Raw genomic sequence first — 26,165 nt, 5'->3', positions numbered from 1 at the left:
GCCGACCCCCCCCCCCTCCTTCCTCTCTCATCTCTTGAGTTGCTTCTTTCTCATGCAATTTAGCATCCTAAGAGGGAAAGAGACTACAAACTCCTCCACGACTTCTTGCTAGTGCATGGCCAATCCCAAGGTTGATCATGGTTACGTGTATGATGACCAAGGCCCAACAAATTTCCTTCGCTCTCCCTTCTTTCTATCAGAGCATGGTAGGCATGCGTTATTAGTGCTAAAAGTAATCTTATAAGTCTACCTAACCATCCCTTAGTTTGTTTGCATGCATAACATCACCTAGATATCTTATTTTTTTGGTTTTGCTTGTTGTCCAACATTTGCATGCACCCCTTTAGTGAGATTTAAGTGAGTCTAACCTAGTCTACTAATTCCTAAGCAGTTAAGGTATTTCAATGGATCAGAATAAAATCAAAGCTATTGCATAAGGGCCAAGGTGATGAGGACATCAGACCTTGGAGAGTCTACCAAAGGTGGGGCCGACGATCTACGGCCACGATCTCACCGATCTACTTTTGATATTATTATATTAGTTTTATTATTATATTATGTTTCATGAGTGTATTGTATTTTTTTTCATTTATGCCCTCGCTTAAGGGTCTAGTCCTATATATGCCTTAAAGGCAATTGAGTCTTTTGTATTTTCATTGTTTTGGGCTATTTAAAGCCTTCCCCTCCTTTGAGGGCTAATGAATGTTATTATGAAAATTTTCAGCAATTGAGTTCTTTGTGAGAGTTTGAGAGTTCTTGGAGAGAAATCCCTAGACGAGGGAATTGGATCACCCATCAGCCGTAGGAAGCGTCCGGGCTCGTGGTTATCTTCTCCTTTCTTCCTCCCCTCCTCTTCCTCCAAACCGTCGGCCTCCTCAACAAATCCCTCCAAGCCGCCGGCCAAGAAACCCCTCCTAACCGCCGACCAAAAACCCACCTCCACCTCCTCCAAGCCCCGATCACATCGGACCCCCATCTTCTCTAAACCATGGTTAAACCAACCCTAAATTCAACCCCACCTAACCTAACCCTCACCCTAGCCGTCGGCCACCCAATCCCAATATCCTTGCCGCCTAAATTCAAAACCCTTCCAAATTCAAAACCTTTCCTTTTAGGAAGAAGTCTTAATTCATATTCAAAAAAAAATTTGAATTTGAATTGGTTTCCTAAAATAGGATCCTCTATTTTAGGAAAGTTCCTAAAATTAATCCCAATTGAACTTTAAATTAGATTGGATTTAAATTAGTCCCTTCCTAATTTAAATTCCCAAATCAATTTAGCATTGATTTCCTTCCCAAGCCCAATTCCCCCTATGATGTCGCCGGCCTCATCCTCCTCTCTCTTTATTCCATAATAAATTCCTACCTCATTTGGAACCCCAATCAATTCCCTAAGCCAAGGAGCACTTTCCTTTTCCCTTCCCTTATTTGAACGTCAAATTTCGAAGCCCTAATCCTCTCTTGCATAAATCTGAAATTCACTTTCAGATTTCTTTAGAAGAGGTTTTCTCCCTCCTAACCTTAGCCGACCACACCCCTTCCTCCTACCATCATTTACTCTAGGTTTGAAGCTTAACCTAAGTAAGAAAGGGAAGAAGAAATCATACCCCTTTCCCTCCCACACCTTACAAACTTTTCTACCCATGCATGGCTGATCCAAAACGTGACCACGATTTCATTTACAACGACCAAGGCCGCGTTGACATCCTCAACTCCCCTTTCTACGACCTCATCCTCGAGGTTGACCAAACTGTGGAGAATTACGTGGAAATGATCATCTTCACCATCGCTGAAGCTATTGAGGAGCAACTCTCTTTCGTCCAATGGTGGATTGTCTCCAAATCCTAAGCAAGGTGAATCTTTCCCCTAATCTTTTCCTACCTGACTCTTACCCCACTTGTGGTTTTAATTGATTCACTACGATCTTGTTAAACCTCTCAACTAAGCCTAGTAAATTAGAATTGAGTGAAGGACTCTTCATAGTGAATAATCTCATTGTTAGCGTAGGGATTTCTTGTTGAAAATATGTCATGTATGTTATATTTTGAATTATTGATTATTTTGAGATCCTAACCTCTCATCGTGTGACTTGGCCTAAGCTTGTCTCATCCCTTTCTTGTATTTATTTCATCGTTTAATCACTACAAGTATTTTAGTTAATAAAGCTCTCTAAATCAAATTGTGCAAGGTTCTTTTCTAACATTGCTTAGGCATTTTAGTCCTGCATCATTACCAGAACTAGTGAATTTCGGATGGGAAAAAATTTTCATTTATTGGAGTACATTACACATGCAAAAAAGGATAGAAAAGGAAAAACAGTCAACCAAATTGCCACAAAAAATGCATCAAAAAACATTAAAGATTGGTACAGCCAATCAAATGAGAACGCCTTAAAACATAGCCCATCTATTGGATCTAATCAACTCATTTTAAAAGAAGCCAAAAAGATGTCTAATTGATTTCCTGATTGATTTATTATTTCGTGGTATAAAAAGCAGCATTTTATTTCAAGAAAATATACATGGCATTAACTAAACTAAAACAATTATAAACTTACGTCAAAGTACCGGTTGCGATGTAACGTTCCAGAAATTTAACCACTACAAGCCTTGCTCCAACTTCAGTAAAAGAAAGCGTCATATGCTTTGGATTTTTCAGAAGTTTTAACTCCTTCCCTAGTATATTATAAGCAACGGTTGACCCGGCCTGAAAGAGACATCAAAATATAATGAGCTAGAAATTTCTCTACAGTTAAATTTCATGATAAAAATTACTTCAAAGTTTCAACTTTTTGCTCATACAAGTAACAAATTTTAAAATTACCTTAAGTCCATCTTCGTGGAAGCCATAGCCTGCAAAGAATTACAATAAAAGGTTTAGACTCCATAAGAAAGATGTATTATCCACCAAAAATGATAACGTAGAGAAATATATCCAAAAATTAGAAATTAGATTTTTTAAGGTTTAAGCTGGATGTGTGAACATCCCAAATAAGTAAGTCATTCATGTGCACTGAAATATAAATTTAAATTAGGTCATATTCTGTAACCATTTTGCATAGGAAAGGTTAGCATCCTTAGATTAACAAATAGAGCTAATTAGGCATGCAAGTGATGTAGGCAAGGGGGGGGGGGGGGGGGGCTTCTTTCCCCTTTTTTCTTCTCATTTCCTTGTCCCTTTCCCTTCCCCTTTTCTTCTTGTCTCTTGGAGAATCGTGGCTTGCTCTTTAGTGATGGCTGAATTCAAAGCATTACCTCCCCCCTTTCTTCTTGGAAAACCGTGGCCTGCTCTTTATTTATGGCTAATTCAATGCAAAATATTAATGAGGAAGTTATTGATTTTAATGCTTTACCTTTGGGAATTCAGCCAGCCTTTGTTTTTTCCTAAATGGAATGCTTTTCCCGTAACTATGCTGCTTTGAATTTCGGCCTGCTTGCTGAAACTGTGTGGAATTTTCTGTGCTGGAAGCAGTGACTTTTTGCCCTGCTGTTTGGGATTCCTGTGCAGGAAATTTAAGACTTTTATCATTCCATTTATGGGGATTCTTGGGGCTGTTTGGTGGCTGATTGGGAAGGAATTCCAAGAGTTTTTTACTGTTTTCTGTGCAGTTTTCTACTGCAGTTTTTTGGTGTCTTTTAGCCTTCTTCTAGGTGTCTTTTAACCTTCCATATTCCCTAATATTTGGGCTGTTTGGCTGCCCTTTTTGTGCCTATAAATAATGTTGTTTGTGGCTGTTTTAGGAAGTGGATATGATGTGATTTTTGGGACAAAACCTGAGAGGTTTTTATTTTGGAAATCCTGCGGGCTCTTTCCAATCTTCTTCCCCTCCTCCAATGGAAATCTTGCGAGCTCTTTCCAACCTTCGTCTTGGCTTCTAACCTCTTTCGTCTATCCGCAAGTGCCATTCCATTATATCCTTCTTCTCAAAGTAAGCAAGTTTAGGGTGTCTTGTTTGAGTCATTTGTAAGTGTCTTGTAAGAGTCAAGTTTGTAAGTCTTTCCTTTTATATGATATAAAAAGTTTGTTTTGTCTAATTACTCTAATTTTTATGAGTTCTTGTACTCTTTTATTCTCTAGAAATAGTTTGTTTTTTGTGATCAAAAAATTTGGATCTCTCTCACAAAAATTAGAGTAATTAGACAAAACAAACTTTTTATACATATAAAAGGAAAGACTTACAAACTTGACTCTTACAAGACACTTACAAATGACTCAAACAAGACACCCTAAACTTGCTTACTTTGAGAAGAATGATGCAATGGAATGGCACTTGCGGATAGACGAAAGAGGTTAGAAGCCAAGACGAAGGTTGGAAAGAGCTCGCAAGATTTCCAGAGGAGGTGGAAGGTGGACAAAGCTCTCAAGCTTTTCCAAGAAGAACCCGCAGGTTATGGCTTCCAAAAATCACATCATCACTCTCATAAAACAGCCACAAACAATATTATTTATAGGCACAAAAAGGGCAGCCAAACAGCCCAAATATTAGGGAATATGGAAGGTTAAAAGACACCTAGAAGAAGGCTAAAAGACACCAAAAAACTGCAGTAGAAAACTGCACAGAAAACAGTTAAAAACTCTTGGAATTCCTTCCCAATCAGCCACCAAACAGCCCCAAGAATCCCCATAAATGGAATGATAAAAGTCTTAAATTTCCTGCACAGGAATCCCAAACAGCAGGGCAAAAAGTCACTGTTTCCAGCACAGAAAATTCCACACGGTTTCAGCAAGCAGGCCGAAATTCAAAGCAGCATAGTTACGGGAAAAGCATTCCATTTAGGAAAAAACAAAGGCTGGCTGAATTCCCAAATGTAAAGCATTAAAATCAATAACTTCCTCATTAATATTTTGCATTGAATTAGCCATAAATAAAGAGCAGGCCACGATTTTCCAAGAAGAAAGGGGGGAGGTAATGCTTTGAATTCAGCCATCACTAAAGAGCAAGCCACGATTCTCCAAGAGACAAGAAGAAAAGAGGAAGGGGAAGGGACAAGGAAATGAGAAGAAAAAAGGGGAAAGAAGAAAAATCATTTTAAGAAATAATGAGCTAAATTTTTACTAGACATTAATGAGCTAGAGGAGTCAAAAATCAAATATTAGGATTTGATTTGACCCCCCCCCTGCCTACATCAGCAAGGCATTACACTCTTGTCCCCGACACCAAATGAAAGAATCTCCACTCGTGTTGGCTCACGCTCAAGACCCCCACATTCACTAGCACTTGCGCTCACCACATTGTCTCCTCACAATCATTTGTGCTCCACCTCCCCTTTCTCAGACTCCCTAAACTCACTCACGCTCAACTGCCCCCATTCATGCTAGCCCATGCTACCTAGTATCGATGCCCAATCCACCCTCGCGTGCATAGAACTCTTCAAGTTCGGCACCCTCACAACATTAGCTCGCCACTGCTCTTTTTTTTTTTTTTTTTTTTTAAAATCTTCCCCTTTTTTTTTTTTTTTGAAACTCTACTCCATTTTATGTTATGCATCCTTCAATGCTACTGTCTCAAGTCTGAAGTCGATCACTCTATCTTTCTCTACTATCAAGTCTCTTGTTACATGTGCATCTTGTTGTCTCACTAGGTGATTGGAGGGAACAATCATTCAGATTTTAAACTTACTTGCACCCCTTATTTCTCAATTTTTTCAGCAAGTTTTAGAACCACCAACTCAACACAAGTTGCATCCTGATTAGAACTGTCAAATTCCCATGCATGAAAATTCAACCAAGAAGATTACTAATAGTCTAAGTTGCTTCAACAACTTGTCTATGTGGGCTCGGAAAACAACCACCTAGCTCTTGTTATATTCAAGATTATGAATTCACTTTTCAAAATGTATATCAAATTTTAGATAAGATATTTTACAAAAAAATTATGATTGAGTTTGAGATTTCCCATAGGTGCAAATCTCTATGATTAATGATCTCGTCAATCACTAAAAAGATTTTTCAATTAAATCTAGTTAATAAGCTCTAAGGATGCTTTGCTTTAGAATCAAATTTGAATTAAAGAGGAATGATAATTGTCATTGATTTAGAGTGTTTGGAAGAAGAATGACAATACAAATAATCAAGATGAAATGATTTCAAGGGGCAAATTTCAAACAAACTGTCTAACAAAAGGTTTCATGCATTATTGAGTATGCCTTATAACTAAACTCATAGCTTAGTAATTAGGCAAAATCCGAGATTAGGTTATAAATGTAATATAGCGATACCATCGCAATCAAGCAAACAACTTTATCAATAGCCATGTGTAAGATTCTTATGGACAATTTTTTAGAAGGTTCCTTTTCATAATTAATTAGTTATTATAGGACATGTTTTCTTTTCTTAACTACATAAGGGTAGATTAATAATTAAAAGGCTCTATAGGTTAAGAGGAGAAGCTAATCTAGATAAACTCTTCCGTTTAGAGAGAAATTTGTTTTGAGTGGAGTTTTCTGTCAAAGTTATCCCGAGTAAGATGGACAATTCCCTGTTTTGGAGAGTTGGCGAAGAGGAGGTCGCAGTGGACTCCAATATTTCGCCACAATTGATCACCCGATAACTACAAGCCTCTCGGTCATTTCTTTCTATCCCACGTGGCACAAGAAACTGTTGTAACTGATGGGAGTTCTTGATCTCTGATGTTAACTGGGAACAAAAACAGCAATCTACTATCAATTTCTTGCACAAGGAAATTCTACAGAGTTTGTGAACGCACTTCACCAAAATTCTGCATGTATAAGGTTCCCTGTTGCTCACTCCTACTTATCTTGTTTCTCTATTTCCTTGGAGTATTTCATCGACCTGCCTTCTTCCTCTTGGATATCCCACAGGCGGATGGAAAAATTACAGCAAGAAGCCACAATCCTGAAAGTCTCGAGTAGTTTAGCCCGGACAAGAATCCATTTTGGATAATAAGATCAATTGCTTCTTGATCCATAGGAGACTTAGTCATGTTCACTGTTCTCCAAACCTTCCACTTACTAGTTTTTTTTTTTTTTTTTCATGAGCATCTGACTTCTTCCTCCAGTGATAGATAAGATTAGAGAGAGTCGCCTTAGATGGTTTGGTCATGTAAAAAGGCGGCCTTCCAATGATCCTGTTAGGAGGGTAGAAATATTATATTTGGACATTGTTAAGAAAGGTAGAGGTAGACTTAAAAAAACTTGATTAGAAAATATTAGAAAGGACCTTTGTTTATTATCTTTAAATGAGAATTTCACTTTTAACATGACACAATAGAGAAAAAAGATTTCATGTAGCCGACCACACGTAGTGGGATAAAGGCTTGATGTTGTTGTTGTTGTTTCTGAGCATTTGTCCTCTTTCTTTTTTTGTGTTAACAGGGGATGGTTGAGCATTTGACAGCTGTTTTAAAGTCTTGTTGATGCCAGTCTGTTAACCATAAATAATTTCCGTGGGTTTGGTAGTTATGTATACAGAAAGTTGTGCAAGCTTTAGTTGTGCAAAATTTTATCTTATTTGGGTTTGTCCAACATCAACGAAGTGTCGTCTACTGGCATGAGATTTTTTAGTATAATTATAATGATATCATAGATATGACATTAGCTCAAGGTAAGCTTAGGTTAAACTTAAATTTATCATATATGGAGAACTATTGTGAAAAATGGATTAATGATTGTTCCGTACTAAAAGTAGAAAGAATTTTGCAGACAACTGATGTGGAGCACTTTCGATAAGGAATTTCTTAAAATATAATGACTTTATAATATAGTTTTATATGAAATGCAAGAACTGCAATGTAGCATGAAGTTGTGAAATATCCAAGTACAACTGTTTTGTCATTATGCATGTAAATATTTTTGTGATGCTAGACTAAATAAGCACTGGCAATTCAAATCACCCCCTCATTTGCTCCAACCTCGTTTTATTCCAAACTCTCATGCTAGATTGTACCATAATCTACCTCAAAGAAAACTACTCAGGAGTTTCTAACTTACATCAAAAAGGCTCAAGCAAGGAGGTAGCTTGTGACAACAGGTTCATCCGGCCGGTTCAATTGAACCGGCCGGCCCCCTATTAATAACCGTGATAAGGGAATTCGCGAAACAAAAGGGGCGAACATGCGGATCGCAACAAAAGTGGGGCTGGGCGGAATCGTGAGTTGGAGCAGACGTCCGAATTTGCACGAGGGAGTTTCGTTTCACTATTTTGAGCGGAAGATTGTGATTAGGGATAAAGTTTGACAGCTCTTAACTTTTTTCCATTCTTATCGCTAAAGGAGTGGAGATTTGGAAGAAATAACAATAACAAAGAGGAACGGCCGAAGAGAAGAGGGTAAAAGGTTTGTTAATTTTTTTTCATTTTTGTATAAATTGCATCGTTTTATTTCATCTAAAGCAAAGGATGTTTTATTAAAGGAAGAGAAAGAGATTTGGAAGCAAGGGGAAAAGATTTTAAGAGAGAAAGAGAAAATTTTTGGGATTTGGAAAATCCCCTTTTTGTAAGTAAAATTATTATTATAAATTTTATTTAAATTTGTTATTAAATTATATTTCCATGAAAATTAAATTGTTTAATTTAAAAAATTTAGAATGGAAAGAGATCAAGTTAAAGGAGTTGGGGTCTTCAAGAATTCAACAAGAAAGGAAACATGTTACGAGGTATGGAAGAAATCAAATGTTTGTTGAGTCATTCAAATTGAGATTTAATATTAATTAAATCATTATATTCTTGTGAACAGTTAAAGGATGAATATTGGAAGAGAATAAAGTGGGTATTATAGAATTTTCTCTTTTTTTGTTTTTTTTTTATTTTGCAAAGAGAATATTAGAAGTTTTAAGACTTATAAATTATTTTGGAAATCATTCTGTATGAAATCAACAAATGTATATGCAAGTGAATGAAATGTGAAAGAAAATGCACGTTAAAAATCTATCTATAAAAGAAATAGAAAGTAATTATATTAAAGAAATAATATATGAATGAATAAAAAATAAATGGAAACAAAGAAAAGGATAAGCATGCAAAAATTTACAGAAGTTCACTCGTGCACGTAAAAAGAAAATAGTTATGAAAAAAGAAAAAGAAATGAAAATGATTGTACCTTTGATACATTTAGATGGTGCTCATGCACAAAATAAATGTGAAAAGGAATAAATGGAATATGATATAATATATATAAAAGAATGAATAAAATGAAATGAACCAAAAGAAAGAAAATATATTTCAAATGTTAAATGAATGGACATATATTGAAGGTAATATGTATTGTACCTTACGCATGTTAATTGTTATAGCAGTTACCCAGTGAGTTTACTTTGTAAACCCGTTCCATTAAATAAATATTTTCAGGTAATTCTCCAAAGATTTAAAAATGGCCAAAAGGGAAGAGTTCGTCGATAGAAGACGGCATACAAATGACAACATGTAATTTATGATTTATACAAATGTAAGTATAAGAGAAAATTATGAAATAGAGGCTCTTCAATAAAATAGAGAAAGATGTATGTTATATTGTTTATGAATTGTACTGAATTATTCTACCGTCCGACTTTTAGTTCCCGTCTCATTAAATCGAGCATCCGGCCGGGTCGTGACATAGCTTTTCATGAGTAATCAAAAAAGCAAAGCCTAACAAAAAAATAGCTAAGCTCTCCCATGCCTTGCATAGCGTCATTATCTTACCGGTAGTCTGGCAAGAACAACATATTCAAAACAATATTATTTTTGAATGCTAAATGTATTCTAAATAACATTATTTATTTACATGTCTTATCAGTGCATCTTTATGCTTCATTAGCCAACTTCATAAAAATTAAGTCTATTTTTTTACCACTTAACTTTGATAGGTACTACACAGATAGTCCTTAAATAATAATTTCTAAATCTACCATTCCTAATTTTCTGCATATCCATCTACACATTCTCATTCCCACAACCCTCAACTTATGTATTAGTGATTTTCTTTATCAGTATACATCATTAGTTTTCATTATTAAAATGTAACTAGTTAGAAATTTCAAGCTAGCTAAGTTTACAGCACTAGAAACTTTGTGAAATAAAAGCATGGGAATATGCAGACTATTTTGAGATAATGATGCATCCAACGCATCCATACCGGTGTTTGATGAATTTCAGCGGTCATCATTAGTAGTCAAAATGTATCTTAACAGTAGCGGAAAGCTAGCTGCTTTCCATAGTCCTGGAAACGTCCTGTGGATCAAAAGTTTGAGAAGATGCAAGTATTTTGAGAATGACATCGCATCCACAGTATTCCTAAGGCTGCTTGATGAATTTCATCAATCAGAAGTAGTAATCAACATTTAAATGTATTGACATGGTATTGCAAGCTAGTTTTCCTTTTCCATGCAAGAAACTTAATCAAAATAAAGCATATGAAGTTATCTAGAATAGCATGCACTTCAAGGATGTATATTTGAAATGCAAAATGCTAAAAAATTAATTTTTTTAGTGGACAACTAGGAGCACTATAAAGTTATAATTTAAATAATTATCTCTTTTTAAACACTCTATCAGAGGAAATATCGTACCTTGATATGCCCCAGAGAACCAGATCCTCCTTTTACCCTGGATTTTGTCAAGCTCAAGAGAGGCTTTTGAGGCTGCAACGGAGGGTACAGGATGGCTAGTAGTCCACTTAAGTACTTTATGCTTCGGAGTAAAGGGTGGGTTGAGAGTCACGAGAAATGGCAGGGAAGTGTGTCCAAGATTCTGAAAAATCATTTGGAAAAGGAATTATTAAACTTACTATCCTGAACATAACAACACTTAAATTGCACGCAGACCTTTTCTATTGTCAATTTTCTCCAACAGATTCCTAATATATAAAGGTCAATAAAAGAAGATAGACTAAAAATTACACCACAAACCTGAAGCACATTCAACCAATATGTCAGATAAACACCATTTTCTGTAGTCCCAAGAAAATTCCACGCACTCCAAGCTGATGGGTTCTGGGGCATCAGACTTATGTCACGATGAAGATAGATGTCACTGCAGGACGAGAAATATACACATAATAGAAGTTATCATGTCATCATAAAAAAGAAAAAAATCAGTGACATAACCAATTATGTGGGTTAAGACAAGGCGTTACATGTGATCTACGCAAGTTGTATTTCATTTTCTTTTTGAATCACAATTTACAGGCAAGTTACCATAAGTCTTCCTCTTTTCCATCCTATGTTTCACGTTAATTCTAAAACATATCATTGCATATTCTACTCCACAATGTACTTACAAAAATTTGATAAATCGATTTCTAATAACTTGCCTTCAAAAAATGTTACACTCAAGATCTTGTCAATAATCTTCTCACACTCTATCCACCTTCATTTCACGGTCCATCCATCTAATGATGTGAAACACATATGGAAATAGGAATTGCTTAGGAATTAATAACTTGTTAAGTTTAGCTAATTTTAAACTCAATGTTTCACCAAAATAGGATTCTAAGAGTTCTTAGTTGCAATTAGACTTTAGTAGTTAGTTACACAAAAGATTTGATGTATAACGGGTAGGAGGTTCTGCTAGGGAGAGGATCTCTTCACCAAAATCTAACAGCATGTTCTGATTTCTTTGCCCAAAACCTGAGAAGAAATTCTGCACAACAAGTAGCCAACCTGGGACAGCGATTCCGGACAGTTCCGGGCAGTAACAGTCGCTCCCAGAAAGGCTGGACAACAGCAAACTGCTGCGGAAATCTCTGGACAGCAGATGGGTGGTCTTGAGAAGACCCTGGACAGCAATTTGGCACTTGGGAAAATCCTGGACAGCAACCTAAAAGGTTTAGAAAAGCTGTGGACAGCAGCAGTTTTGAAGCTTCAAGTTGATGACAATCCAAGAACCACTGCAGGAATTTTCTGGCAGCAGCTTTGGAGAGCAGGACATCCAACGTGGGATAGGGTTTGGGAGGAGTTTGTAGAGGAAAAACAGCACGGGAGCCTTGGGAAAGAGTTCAGCCAGCAGGGGTGAAAAGCCTGAGATTAATTCCAACTTGGGAGAGTGATTTTGGAAAGGATTAAGACGGTGGTAACAAGAGGAATTTCAGCCCATAAGAAACGGTGGGATGTAGAGAGAATTAGGGAATTTATTTCCTTATTCCACTCTCAGCCTAGGGAAGTAATTAATGGCTTGAGCTTTGAATATCACGGCTGGTAGGAAAGAGGAAATATTTCCAAAGAAAGGTGATGGTTTTAAGAAAGAATTCCTACTCCCAGCATTAAGGGGGCCGGCGGTTTTCAAAGCCAGGAAGGGGATTTAATGATGTGATTTAAGGCTCTTAGATTTGAATTTAGGAATGAGGAAAGTGAGACAATAAATCAGATTTGAATCTAAAATTCAAATTGATTTCCTATTTGAATTTGAGTTCAAATATTATTAACTTAAGAAACTTTCCTAAAATAGATTCGCTAATTTAGGAAAGATTTCAAAATTCAAAATGTTTTGAATTTGAAATAAGTGATTTGTGGAGGAAAAATTTTGAGTTAATGAGGGAGTTAATTAGGAGCATTAAATGGCTCATAATTAGGCAAAGGAAAGAGGAAGAGGGGTCGGCTTAGGAGAGAGGGAGGGAGAGGAGTTTGATTTCAAATAAGTGGGCCCCAATTACTTAAGTGAATTAATCCTTTAATCTGAAATTAAATTTCAGATTTAAAGCTGCAATTAATTCCTTAATTAAAGGGAGGTAATTGAGGGGGTTTTAACTCCTAATGCAAATTTGAATTTTGAATTGGAGAGTTAAAACCTTCCAAATATGTATCAAACCCAATTAGGAAAGATTCAAATTCAAATTCAAAAGGATTTGAAATATTTGATCATCCCAATTACATCATCAACCCAATTAGGAAATTTCAAAGAGACGGCGAAGTGGGGATGGGGCCGGTGGCTAGGGAGCCATGGCCGGCGGTTTGGAGGATTTTCTAGTGAGGTGACCGGCGGCTTATGGTGGAAATGGAGACGATGATGATAGACGTAGGTAGAGGATGAAGACGACGGCTAGGAACAAAAAGAAGGAACAAAACAAAAACAAAAGATAGAAAATAAAAACCGCGAGCCTTGGACTTCAAGTCACGAGCCCGGACCCATCATGCAGCTGTGAAAACTCTTATTCTTTCCCATAGGAATCTCACTATCGTCCTCTCAAAAGAACACAAGTGTGGAACACAAATTTTTAATATCAATAATCCCCCCTATTACAATAGCTTAAAGCCCTATATATATGCCACAACATAAAAAAACTTAAAATACAAAATTGTTGTCGATTTACGAAAAATAACTCACATAAACCAACCTAGGGGTAAAACAGGAAATACATCAAATAAGTACTAAAATTCAGAAAAATAACTCATAATTAAATATTTAAATTATAGCCGTCGATTTACGACGCCTCCTGTGATAGATGCGTCAAATCTTCATACCGATGTCCGCATCAAGATTACCGAAACAATTAGAAATAAGATCAAAATTCATAATAATACTTGATGCAGAATAACAAAATCCATCGTTTAACATGTAAAACCCAAAAACTGTCGATCATATGCGTCGCACGCATTTCGATGCACCGTGACGAAATTAGGTGAAATTCCAAAGTTGTCGGAATTTGACGCAATAAATTTTATAAAATTCTACGTGAAATTTCAATTGAAACAGTACAAAAAACATATACATAATTTCGCACGATTTGGAAATTAAAAATCGTCGAAGATGTTTAAGTAAACTTTAACCCTTTATACCCATTTTGCCCTCATAAACTCTTAAGAAAATAACGAGGGAATGGGCACATGCATCTTTTTCCCTAAAACCCCCTTAAAGCCTTAAGGGACCGATTATTTCAGTCCCTTGTTCATTTCTTTCGGCCAAACGAAGGTGAGGGCGGGTGGAAGAGAGAAAGGGGCGGCGGGAGCTAGGAAAAACTGGTGGTCGGCGAGATTCCGGCAAGGATCTTTGAAGAAAAATGTGGGGAAACGCATATCTTTCGGCCGAACGAAGGAGAAGGTGGGCGAAAGAGAGAAAGGGGCAACAGAAGCTAGGGAAAACCGACGACCAACGAGATTCCGGCAATGATCTTTGAAGAAAAACATGGGGAAACACATAAGGTAGAGGTAAGCTTTAAACCTAGCAATCTTGTTCCTTCTCCTAGATTTTTCATGAATCAAACGTTAGGGTTTTTAAAAATCATGAAGTTGGTTAAAGAAAAGTGCGTAGGAAGAAGAGAGTAAATTTCTTTTGCAAAAAAAAAATTAAAGTTTTCCCTAAATTTCTTTAGGTTCCAAATTTAGGGTTTTGCTTTTTAATTGGGCTTTCATAGGAAAGTGTTAGGGATTGTATGTGAGCATATGCCTAAGCAAGAAAATGAACTTTTTATGAAGAAAAATTTTAGGGTTTGTCATATATTGGAAAATTTGTGAAGAGTACTTAACAAGCGTGTTTCCAAATAATCTTAGAAGGGCTCTAATGGTGGAAAATTGGGAATTTTCATAATTTCTTATATTTTACTAATTATTATATTTAATAATCCGAAAATTAAATACCCTAAAATTATAATTAGGTAAGAGGGATGTTTGAGCATGCAAATTTAATGAAATTAGTGAAGAATTAGGTTTCCAAAAAGTGGAATTTAGGTAAATCCGAAAATTAGCATTTAAATTACATTTCATTAAGAAAAATATTTGATATAAATGCATTAGATTGTGGATATGTGATAAATTAACATTTAAATTAATAAATATGTGATAAACATGCTTTAGTTTATGGGTAGGTTAATGAGCATTAATGATCCTAAGGAGATTAATTAATTAATGGAATGTGTAGGGTGTAGGGATAGTGAGGTATTATGATTTGTAATGGTATAAAAAGGCTTATGTTGTGTTGTCACCTCTTTTCCTTAGGTCTTGAAAAGAGGAAGTGTTAAGGAAAGACCGAAATGGTTTCAAGAAGTGACATTTGAGGTAGGAACACTTTACTCTACAAACCCATGTTCCATTATGTTATGTTTTGAAGTGTCTGACACTTAGAAATACATAATAAATATTCTCATTATTTGAAGCAATGCATATTAAATGTTTTCATTATTTGATAGTAATGCATAGAAGTTTCTTTCTTTGATAGTATGGCACGTTGATGTTCTTTGAAATGCAATCTTTCATGTAAGCTTACATACTAATCAATGCATATGATTGATATGAGATTGCTACACTACAATTCTATGTTTATATGAAAAGAATGTTTAAATGATTGTACATGTTGAAAGCGGAGTATCAAATATGGTGCAAAAGCACAATACTACTCTTATGAGCAATATGGCTCTTCGGGGCAAAATAGGAAAGAAAGATAAATTGCCAAAAATATGTTTGTATACCTGATTAGTACACTTCTGGTACACCGGTACCGTTGTATATGTTAAAGAATTAAGAAAGCATATTAGAACATTTATATGACACAAAGGGCATGAAATAATGGAAAGGATATGCATATGAACTAGCATGTGACACTTAGCAAAACAACCATAACATTTAATAAACATATAGATGAGTTAATTCACTTTTAGCATATATTTTGATTTTCATTTATGGGTATATGAAATTGTTAGAGTTAGTGTTACCTATTTGAGTTTTAGCTCATTCCCTCATTTTGAGATATTTTCAGGAAAACCCGCTGCTAGGAATGGCTGACCAACCTTGATACACTTATAGTTGTAGACTATGATGCACCGACACACCTCTTAAAGAGGGTATGCAGTGTCGGACACAGACACGCGTCGGACACGGCATGGACACGTGTCCGACACGGCATTGGAGTGTCGGAATTTAAAACATTAAAATTTAAATCGGACACGCGTGTCCGACACGTGTGTCCGGTTATTAAATGATAAAATCGTCCGTTCTATTTAGCGTTTTCGCGAACGAGAAGCCCTATTTTTTCGATCCACGAAAGAAATCTTCGAGGGCGGACCGGGAGAGCTCACAGTCGACGCCAAACGGAGCTCGCTGCCTTCGCCTCCCATCCCTTCGTCATTTCTGCTCGGCCAAGCAGAGCTCGTCTTTCCCATTCCTTCGTTCTTGCGTTATTTCTACTATCATTCGAGGCAAAGTTTGCAATCAAGGCCAAACAGAGCACCTTCTGCGCGCAAGAGAGCCAAGAACTGTAAGTGGATTTCGCCATTTCTTCTCTTCATTGTTGAAAAACCTTATGTACATGCTCGGTACCACTCGGTATCGCTAGGTACATGCTCGGTACCGCTCAGTAAATGCTCGGTACTGCTCAGTACATGCTCGGTACTGATAGGTACATGCTCGGTACTGCTCGGTACTGGTAAGTACATGCTCGGTACTGGTAGGTACATGCTCAGTACTGGTAGGTAGACGCTCGGTACTGGTAGGTACTTGCTCGGTACTGGTAGGTAGACGCTCGGTACTGGCTCGGTACTGGTAGGTATATGCAGGTACATGCTCGGTACTGGTAGGTACATGCTCGATACTGGTAGGTATATGCTCGGTACTGCTAGGTACATGCTCGGTACCACTCGGTATCTTCACATACAAACAACTACGACTTAAAACAAGCAGAACTTCAAAATTACTCTTACAATAAAATTTTGTTCTGGGGGCGCTGCACCCAGAACCTTCCGCAGGGGAGCTACCCTTGACCCCACGACCTGACCGGGCAGGTCGAACCCCGCCAAGGGGCAGCGCCCCTTGGACCCGCAGGACCGGTATATTGTTTTATTCATGTTGTGATTTTTTTATTTCACTTTATATCATTTTAATTCGATGTATTCATATGCATGATTGGTTTGTTAGCAAAATGAGCTAGGCTGCTGGCGGGAGTGGATTAGGTGAAGGTTCAAAGAGCCCTGTAGAAACTGAAAAGCCATTATGGATTCATATTACAAGTTAGGAAAAGCATTTGAAGGAGGAGGGAATGTGTCATTTAAATGCAATTATTGTGGTGGCACCTACAAAGGATCTTATTATAGGGTGAAGCACATCTACTTAAAATTTCTGGCCATGGAATAAAAAATGTGTCCTAAAATTACTACGTCGCAGTTGATTGAATTGAACAGAAGTTGATGAAACTGAATCTAGGATCCAAATGACACTCCCTAAAGAGGTACCTTTGCCATCTACTTATGGCTCATCTCACACTTCTTCATCATCTGTGAGAGTTGATCAAGATTTATCATTTAGAAGTGAAGGATATGAAACAAGAAAAGAAAAGGAGGTAGCCAATAGTCCTCTAGAGAAGGCTTTTAATTTGCATCAGCGAGAGGAATTGGATGGTGAAATAGCAAGGATGTTTTTTTCAGCGGGACTTCCTTTCAACCTTGCAAGAAATCCTCATTATAAAATCATTTCATTTTTGCATGTAACAACAACCTCACAGGATATGTTCCACCTTGCTACAATGCATTAAGATCAAAATTATTGGAAAGAGAAAGAGCACATATTGAGACATTGCTTGAACCAACAAAAGGAGTGTGGAAAGAAAAAGGTGTTAATTTAGTGTGTGTGATGGTTGGACAGATCCTCAAAGAAGACCACTTATTAATTTCATGGCCGTTACAGAGAATTACCCAATGTTCATTAAAGCAGTGAATTGTGAAGAAGAATACAAGGATAAACATTTTATTGTCAATTTGATTAAAGAGGTGATAGTCATGATTGGGCCTTCAAATGTTGTGCAGGTTATTACAGATAATGCACCGGTGTGTAGAGCTGCAGGATTATTGGTGGAGCAAACTTATCCCCATATATTTTGGACACCCTATGTTGTGCACACTTTAAATCTTGCTCTAAAAAATATTTGTGCAGCAAAGAATACAGAGGCTAATGAAATCATCTATGCTGAATGTCATTGGATAACAGTGGTTGCAGATGATGCTGTTCTAATCAGAAATTTTATTATGAGTCATTCTATGAGACTTTCAATGTTTAATGATTTCTCCCACTTGAAAATGCTAGCTTTTGCTGAAACTCGTTTTGCCTCTGTAATAATCATGTTGAGAAGATTCAAACAAATTAAAAATGCTCTTCAATCTATGGTGATTAGTGAGAAGTGATCTTGCTATCGATAAGATGATGTTGGGAAGGCAAGGTATGTTAAAGAAAAGGTCTTAGATGATTTGTGGTGGGATAATATAGACTACATTTTGGCTTTCACTGATCCAATTTATGATATGTTGAGAGAGGCTGACACAGATAAATCATGTCTACATTTGATTTATGAGATGTGGGACTCTATGTTAGCAAAAGTGAAAGAAATTATATACAGACATGAAAGAAAGTCACATGATGAAGACTCAAGTTTCTGGAGCATTGTCTATACTATTTTTGAAGATAGGTGGAGCAAAAACAACACATCGTTGCATTGTTTAGCTCATTCATTAAATCCAATGTATATTATATTATCTTTTAATTTAATTTAAATTTGTTGGTAAATGAATATATATTTTATATGCTTATATTATTTGAAGGTATTCAAGTAAAGAATGGCTTCAAGAAGACCATCAACGTGTCTCACCACAAAAAGATTTAGAAGTTTCAAATATGAGAAAGATATGCCTGAAAAGATATTTTCCAAATGAGGAGAGAAGAAAAATTAATATAGAACTTGCAAAGTTCTTTGGATATTTAGAGCATTTTGGTGATCAAGAATCTTTGGTTGATAGATGGAAGATGGATCCAAAATATGGTGGTTGATTCATGGAGCTTCAGCCCCTCTTCTTCAAACAATAGCAATAAAACTTCTTGGTCAAGTATCATCATCTTCCTGTTGTGAGAGAAATAGGAGCACATACTCATTTATTCAATCAATGAAGAGGAATAAAATAACTCCACAACGTGCTGAAGATTTAGTTTATGTGCATACAAATCTTCGTCTTTTATCAAGGAAAACCCCACTTTATATGACAGATGATAACAAGATGTGGGATGTTGCTGGAGATGAGATGGGTTCGAGTGCCTTGATGATATGGGATTATTGGAGGTTGCAAATCTTTCTCTAGTTGAACCAGAGTTGGAAGCAATGATATTTAATAATGATTATATTGAAGGCCAAAGACCAACATCTTGAATCTAATTTTATCATTCCTCTCTATTGAGTAGTTAGACCTTCATGTTGTATTAATGATTTTTTTGCTTATATTTTTGTGTTGTACTAAACATTTTTGTATAAACATCTTTATGTTATAAGCTAAACAAGTTATCAACTTATCATGAAATTGATTTATTATTGCTTGACTTTTTACTATATGTCACCTTAATTTCTATATATTATATTAAAAAATTATTATGACGTGTCCACGCCGCACCCGTGTCCTATATTTTTAAAAATTGTCATGTCCCGTGTCCGTGTCGTGTCGTGTCCGTGCATCATAGGTTGTTAGAGGACCGGATGACATGTTCCTCTTATGTTTATTTTAGTTGTAATTTACATTTTTTTGGGTGGTTTGACATGATGAGATATTTTGCCACCTTTGTACTTATGAAACTTTTTATGAAATGCTTAGTATAATTTGGAAAGTTGTTTAGAGACGCTTTTATTTTTTCTTTTGAAGTGTTTTAGATTCTTCAATACATGTTTTATGAAAATTTCATGTTCTGAACATCCGACATCCGTTTGTTTACACGAGCTCACCGGGCTGAGTCGTGACATAACAAATAGAAAATTCACCTTCGAGTTTCCCTCTCTTTCGCTCTTAATAGTGGGGTTAGCGGGAAAAAAACTTCAGCAATCCTAGAGATGCCACTGAAAGAAAGAGGACACCTACAGTCTTGATCCATGAAAAGTTAGCCGGAGGGGAAGACGCGGGTGGATGTTTGGAGATTCTCCAATGTCCGGAGAGTAGGTGTTCTTCAATTAGAAGATGTTAGGGTGAAGACGATGTCGTTGACGTATTCGTCGACGGTGTCGTCAACTTCCAGATTGAGGTCGAAAAAAGGAGATTGTAGAATATTGATGTGATACCAAATGCAAGGAGCTTTGGAAGAAATTAAAATTGAGTTGGCAAAGAAATTACAACTAATAACTTATGGCGATAGCAAGAAAATCATTAAAATTTCGTAGTTATCAACTAGCTTAGGCGAAGAAGTATGTAGATTAGCCAAAACTTTCAGACAATCAAAATAGTAGCAAACACTAAGCTATTACAACAATCCGCCATTTTAATAACGAGAGATTCACCTTGGGGAAATACTCACTCAACTATACTAGGCTTTGCGGGAGAAGAATTTCAGCACACCATATGATGCCACGAGGAAGGTTGTGATGCCAAGGGTCTTGAGCAAGGGGGAGTCGACGATGACGCGAAGGGCGTGAATGCTTGACTTTCGAGACTCCAAGTGTGCTTTGCAAATTTCCGGTCGTAGATGCTTGCAAGGATTGGCACGACTCTCTCCAAGTACTCTACCACAGTGGTTTCGTCTTCGAATCCTACGTCAAAGCAAGTTGACCGAAGGATGTTGATGCTTCCGTCGGCGTGGAAAACTAGACCCCACTCAAACTCCGGATCTGCCATACATGCTTGGCGTGGGGATTTCTTCAAGGAGAGGAGGGGTAGCCGGCGGGATCTCCAAGGAGAGGGAGAGTCTCGGCCAAGAGGAGGAAGGAGGCGGGTGGAGAAAATTAGGAGGGCTAGGTTAGTGAGGTGGCAAGTAATTTTATCAAAATCTGAAATTAATTTCAAATTCTAATAATTAGGAGGGAACAATTTGAAATTATTTTCAAATTTTCAAAGAGGATTAAAGAGGATTAATGCGCCATTAATAGGATCCATCAAAGAGGGGGGGGCGGCTGTTTCTAAAGGAGGAGGGGAATGAATTAAAACTGATTTTTATTTCAGTTTTAATTGGACAAGGAGGGAAAATTTGAATTCCAATTAAGGTTCCCAAAATTGCCAAGGCATTGATTGCATTCAATGGGGTGAATCCTCCATGGGGCCGGCGGCATGCATGAGGGAGGGATTTGAATTCACTTGAGAGAGGATTATTACTAGGGAGGATGATGTGGCAAAGATTTAGTAACTCCAATCTCACTTAATAGGTATTGAATTCCGCCATGAAAACTTTCTAAATTTGGCTTTCCAAATTAGGAAAGTTTTCGAAATTTGAAATTCAACTTTCAAATTCGAAGCAAACGGATGAAGTGCTTGGCCGGGTGGATGGCTTCGCCGGAATGATGCCGGTCGGATCCTTGATGGTGGCCGGCGGCGGGATCAAGGGTGGCCGGTGGCGAGATCAAGGGTGGCGGCACCTAATTGGGGAGAATTTGAGTTGAGGTGGGGAAAAGACTAGGTAGGGAAGAACAAAGAAAATGGAAAACTACGCAATATGGGAATCTACCACGAATCGCGGACTCTTCCAACGATTGGTGGGTCTTGCCGATTGCTCCTCTTGAGCTCTCTCCTCTCTCAAGCACTCATGCAAGAAAAAGTAGAATTACACATAGATTTCCTTCAATAATTCATTAACCTCATACAATGATACATGACCCCTATATATAGGTCATGAGATACAAGTAAATAAAAGCATAACTAATGACTAAATCGCCCTCGAGGCCCCAACATAACTCACTCACACACAAGGGTAAAACAGGAATACTGAAAACTGAAAATGCATGAACAACTAAAAATATAAGCTCTGAATCGTGGCCATCGATCGGCGATGCTTCCGGCGATACACATGTCTGAACCGTTGATCGATGACCTCATCAAATATCCACTAATTGATGGTCGTAGACGAAGCCGTGGTAACGCTCGGGATCGGATATCCATAGAGGGAGGTAGACTGAGAAGTAGCGTACCTTTTTCCTTAGGTTGTATGTGTAGCTATAGAATAGGGAAATAATGAAGGAGGGAGGATGGTGGGTTCGGCTAAGGCTAGGGAAAGGAGATCCCTTTAGGTTTTAGATATCAAGTGTTGGGTAAGGGAGGGAAAGGAATTAAAAGAGAAAATCTAAAATTAAATTTCAGATTTCCTATGATTTAGGGATTTGAATTTTAAAATTCAAACAATGAGGGAAGGAGGAGAGAGGGGCGATGGCAAGAAGGAAGAGAAAGGGAAAAGGTGGGGCTAATTATCTCCTTACTTGAAGCTCTTAATTAGGGAAGAAAATAATTAGAATAGAGGAAAGAGGGGCACGGCCATATAGGGAGGGAAGAAAAGTGTCCACATACGATGTATGTGGACCCAAGCATTAAATGTGATTAGGAAATTAAACCTGATTTTAATTTCAAATTTAGAGAGATTTGAGGGATTTCCTAAAATAGTTAACTAATCCGAAAAGATTTTAAAATTCAAATTTAATTGAATTCCAAATGAAGGACTTTCCAAATTAATAATTGGATAGATTATGAAAGTGATTATAAGGCAATTTGAATTTGAAAATTAATAGGTTGTGGAAGAGGGGTCGGTGGCTATGGGGAATGGATTGGTAGGTCGTCGGTTAGTAGTTCCAAAAATTATAAGATAAGATCTCTTTTTGATGAGGACATCAGCAAAAGATTTCGACACGTCTACCATCAGAGGAATCATAGATCGACAACTACGATTCCCCCAAGCTAATGGTCTACCAATCCCTTCCCCATAGCCACCAGCCCCTCCTCCACAACCCATTGATTTTCAAATTCACATTGCCTCATCATCACTTTCCTGATCTAGCAAATTTTTAATTTGAAAAGTCTTTTATTTGAAAATCAATTAAATTTGAATTTCAAAATCTTTCCGGATTAGTTAACTATTTCAGGAAATTCCTCTAATCTCTCTAAATCTGAAATTAAAATCAGATTTAATTCCCTAATCACATTTAATGCTTGGGTCCACATACATTGTATGTGGACACTTTTCTTTCCTCCCTATATGGTCGACCCCATCTTCCCTATATTCTAATTATTTCATTCACTAATTAAGGGCTCCAAGTAAGGAGATAATTAGCCCCTCCCCTTCCCTCTCTCTTCCTTCTTGCCGCCACACCTCTCTCCACCTTCCCTCCTTGTTTGAATTTTAAAATTAAAATCCCTCAATCATAGGAAATCTGAAATTTAATTTCAAATTTTCCCTTTAATTTATTTCCCTTCCTTACCCAACACTTGACATCTAAAACCTAAAAGGATCTCCTTTCCTTAGACTTGGCCGAACCCAACATCCTCCCTCTTCCATTATTTTCCTATTCCCTAGCTACACATATAAACCAAGGAAGAAGGTACGCTACTTCTCAGTCTACCTCCCTCTATGAATGGCCGATCCAGAGCGTGACCACGGCTTCATTTACGACCATCAAGGCTTAGTGGATATTCTACAATCTCATTTCTTCGACCTCAATCTGGAAGTTAACGACATCGTCGACGAATATGTCGACCGCATCCTCTTCACCCTGACATCTTCTATTAAAGAACACCTACCCCCCGGACATTAGCGAATCATCAGACATCCACCTACATCTTCCCCTCCGGCTAACTTTCCGTGGATCAAGACCGTAGGCGCCCCCTTCCTTCGGTGGCATCTCTAGGATTATTGAAGTCGTTATCCCGCTAACCCCACTATCAAGAGCGAAAGAGAGGGAAACTGAAAGGTGAATTTTCTATTTGTTAAACGATGGGTTTTGTTATTTTGCATCTAGTGTTATTACGAATCTTTTGTGTAACTAACTACCAAAGCCTAATTGCAACTAAGAACTCCTAGAATCCTATCTTGGTAATTGAGTTTAAAAGTAGCTTAACTTAACAAGTTGTTATTAATTCCTAAGCAATTCATGTTTCCATATATGTTTCACATCACTTATAGTGTCAAATTTGTTCAACTTTGATACCTTCCACAGAATGGCTCTTTTAATTATAACACAAGTAAAAGATGTGTTGTTAATAGAGTGCCCAAAATGCCTACCATTCCTTTATTTCCAAATGAAGTAAATAGAGCAGGTAGTTGCCAAATAAAAGAAGTTTTATGTTGTAGATTTGCATTGAGCCATTTCAAAAATGAATGAAAGTAGATAAAGATGTTGGGCATTAGCAAAAAGGATGATGTCCAAGGAAGTATGTAAGAGATGATACTAAAGGTGTGTTCACATTCAAAGAAGGGGGTTCATGCTCTCATTTTGAAAATGACAAAAGGAGCAGCTAGCATGAACAAGGATGTTATGTTTTAACATGGCATCGGCAGATTTTAAACCATCTAGCAGAGCTATCCAGGTGCATCATGAAAATTTGAGAGAACAGTCTTTATGCCAAATGAAAGAGTGTCAAGCAGCCGTTTGATAATCTAATGAGGACATCCACCGGAGATTTCGACATACTTAACATCGATGGAATCGTAGATCGATGGCTATGATTCATAGTTTCTTTTATGATGTTTTAGTGCTTTTCTTTTAATTATTTTTTCAGTTTTCCACTTGTACCCCTATGAGGGACTTGTGTCATGTTGTAGCCTGAGGGCATTTGTGTATTTTACATTTTGTGTTTTGGAGGCCTATATATGAAGGCCTAGTCATTGTATTTTTCTAATGATGATTATAAATGGTAATTTCATATTTCTTGGCTTGATCTCTAAGTGAGTTCTTGAGAGGATAAACCCGAGGTGAGGGTGAAAGTAATATCTGTCAACCTTTGGAGGATTCCAAGGTTCGCGGTTCTACGATTTCTTCTTTCTCTTATACTTTCACACCAATCCCACTCAACCACCCACCGACCTCCTCTTCTCGTTGCCCCATCCCATCCCAAAAGTGAGATCCCCTTCCCACGCCGCCGGACTCACTTGGTCGCCCCACCCGCCGGCCTCCAAAGCCCCATCCGCCCCTCTCCATAAATCCAAACCGCCGGCCCTCCCATGGCTCCCCAAATTTGAATTTCAAATTTCAAATTGCCTTTGATTACCTTCCTAAAATGCACCCTTGCTAATTAGGAAATGATATTCATTTGAATTCAATAAACTTTTGAATTTCAAATACCTTCCTATTAGTAAAATCTCAATTAAGAAGCTATCCTAATTTTAATCAAATCTGAAATTGAAAATCAGATTTGATTTCAATCCAATTAATTCCCTTGGGCCCACATATATTGAATCTAGACATTCTCCCTCCATCCTCCTATGGTCGAGCCCTTCCCCTTGCATTTCTCTCTCCAATTAAACCCCAATCTCACTTAACATTCCCTCAATCCCCTCCTAAAACCACTGGTCCTCTCATAAGTTTAATTTGAATATTTTGAATTCAAATTAAGCTTATTCCATCCCATTAGAAAAATCTGAAATTGAATTCAGAATTTTCTAAATTAATTCTACACCACTCAAGCAATCCCCATCACCCCACTTCACCTTGCCCAAGCCGCCCCTCTCCTTCAGCCGCCAACCCTCACCTTCCGTTTGTTTTCTCTTGGCCGCCCCTTCCCCTTAGCGGCTCCTCCAAAGTATATCACCAAGGCACTCCCATGTTCATGCATGGCCGATCCAGATGTTGATCACGATTCGTTTACAATTCTCAAGAGGAAATTGACATCATTCAATCACCTTTCTTTGATCCCGGATTTGGATCTGAAGGCACAGTCGAGGAATACGTGGAGCGCGTTCTCTTTACTTTGATGGACGTCATCGACGAGCAACAACCTACAGGATAGTGGAAGATCACTGGACGACCACCCGTCTCTCCGACTTTGGCCAACTCTCCGTTGATCAAAACCGCCGGCAGCCTCCGTCTTTCAGTGGCATCCCTTGGCTTGCTAACCTTCGTCCTCCGCTAACACTACTTCGAAAGAGCGATCGAGAGGGAAACTCTAAGGTGAAAGTTCCAAATGTTAAGTGGCGGATTATCGTTAATCACGTATTTGTTTTACTATTTTCTAGTCATTATTTTAGATCGCTTTGTTAATCTAATGTGTAACCGCGAAAGCTGAAAGTCTTAACTTAGTGAAACATTAATCGGAGAGATGGTTGGGAGTGATAATTGATGACGGGAGTGCTGCGTTCCGGCTATAAAAGAGCTTGCTGCCTTCTTGTTACACCACTCATCAACCAGTGAAGTTTCTCTCAAATTTCGTGTTAAAGCTCAGAAGGTATGGTTTTTATTTGCTGCTTAATTTCTTAAGGTTTTATGTTAATGTTGTAATAATATTGTTGATTTATCGCGTAGGGCTCTTGAGGTATTATTGAAGCTAGCTGATTATGTCGAAAATAATTTTTCATTTCTTCTGTTGGCAACATTTAGGTGGAG

At 37.5% G+C, this 26,165-nt stretch overlaps 1 protein-coding gene across 5 annotated transcripts in view; it reads right to left on the bottom strand.

Moving 5' to 3' along the window:
* Window positions 1-26,165, bottom strand: part of LOC110097558 (cyclopropane-fatty-acyl-phospholipid synthase) — a 103,148-nt gene that overhangs the window by 45,003 nt on the left and 31,980 nt on the right. For all 5 annotated transcript variants that reach the window (XR_002303212.2, XR_003700442.1, XM_020823999.2 and 2 more), the window contains 4 exons: window positions 10,841-10,964; window positions 10,502-10,682; window positions 2,823-2,851; window positions 2,557-2,705 (listed from right to left, as the gene is read on the bottom strand). Coding sequence is in view for 3 of the 5 variants with exons in the window: in XM_020823999.2 (XP_020679658.1) it covers window positions 2,557-2,705; window positions 2,823-2,851; window positions 10,502-10,682; window positions 10,841-10,964 (483 nt within the window). In the remaining 2 variants the exon portion in view is untranslated. The remainder of the gene's footprint in view (window positions 1-2,556; window positions 2,706-2,822; window positions 2,852-10,501; window positions 10,683-10,840; window positions 10,965-26,165) is intronic.

Source organism: Dendrobium catenatum, unplaced genomic scaffold (assembly GCF_001605985.2).
Source record: "Dendrobium catenatum unplaced genomic scaffold, ASM160598v2 fragScaff_scaffold_390, whole genome shotgun sequence".
NCBI classification, from domain to species: domain Eukaryota; kingdom Viridiplantae; phylum Streptophyta; class Magnoliopsida; order Asparagales; family Orchidaceae; genus Dendrobium; species Dendrobium catenatum.
The sequence above is the reverse complement of the archived record's forward strand: the minus strand, read 5'-3'. Positions and strand labels throughout refer to the sequence as shown.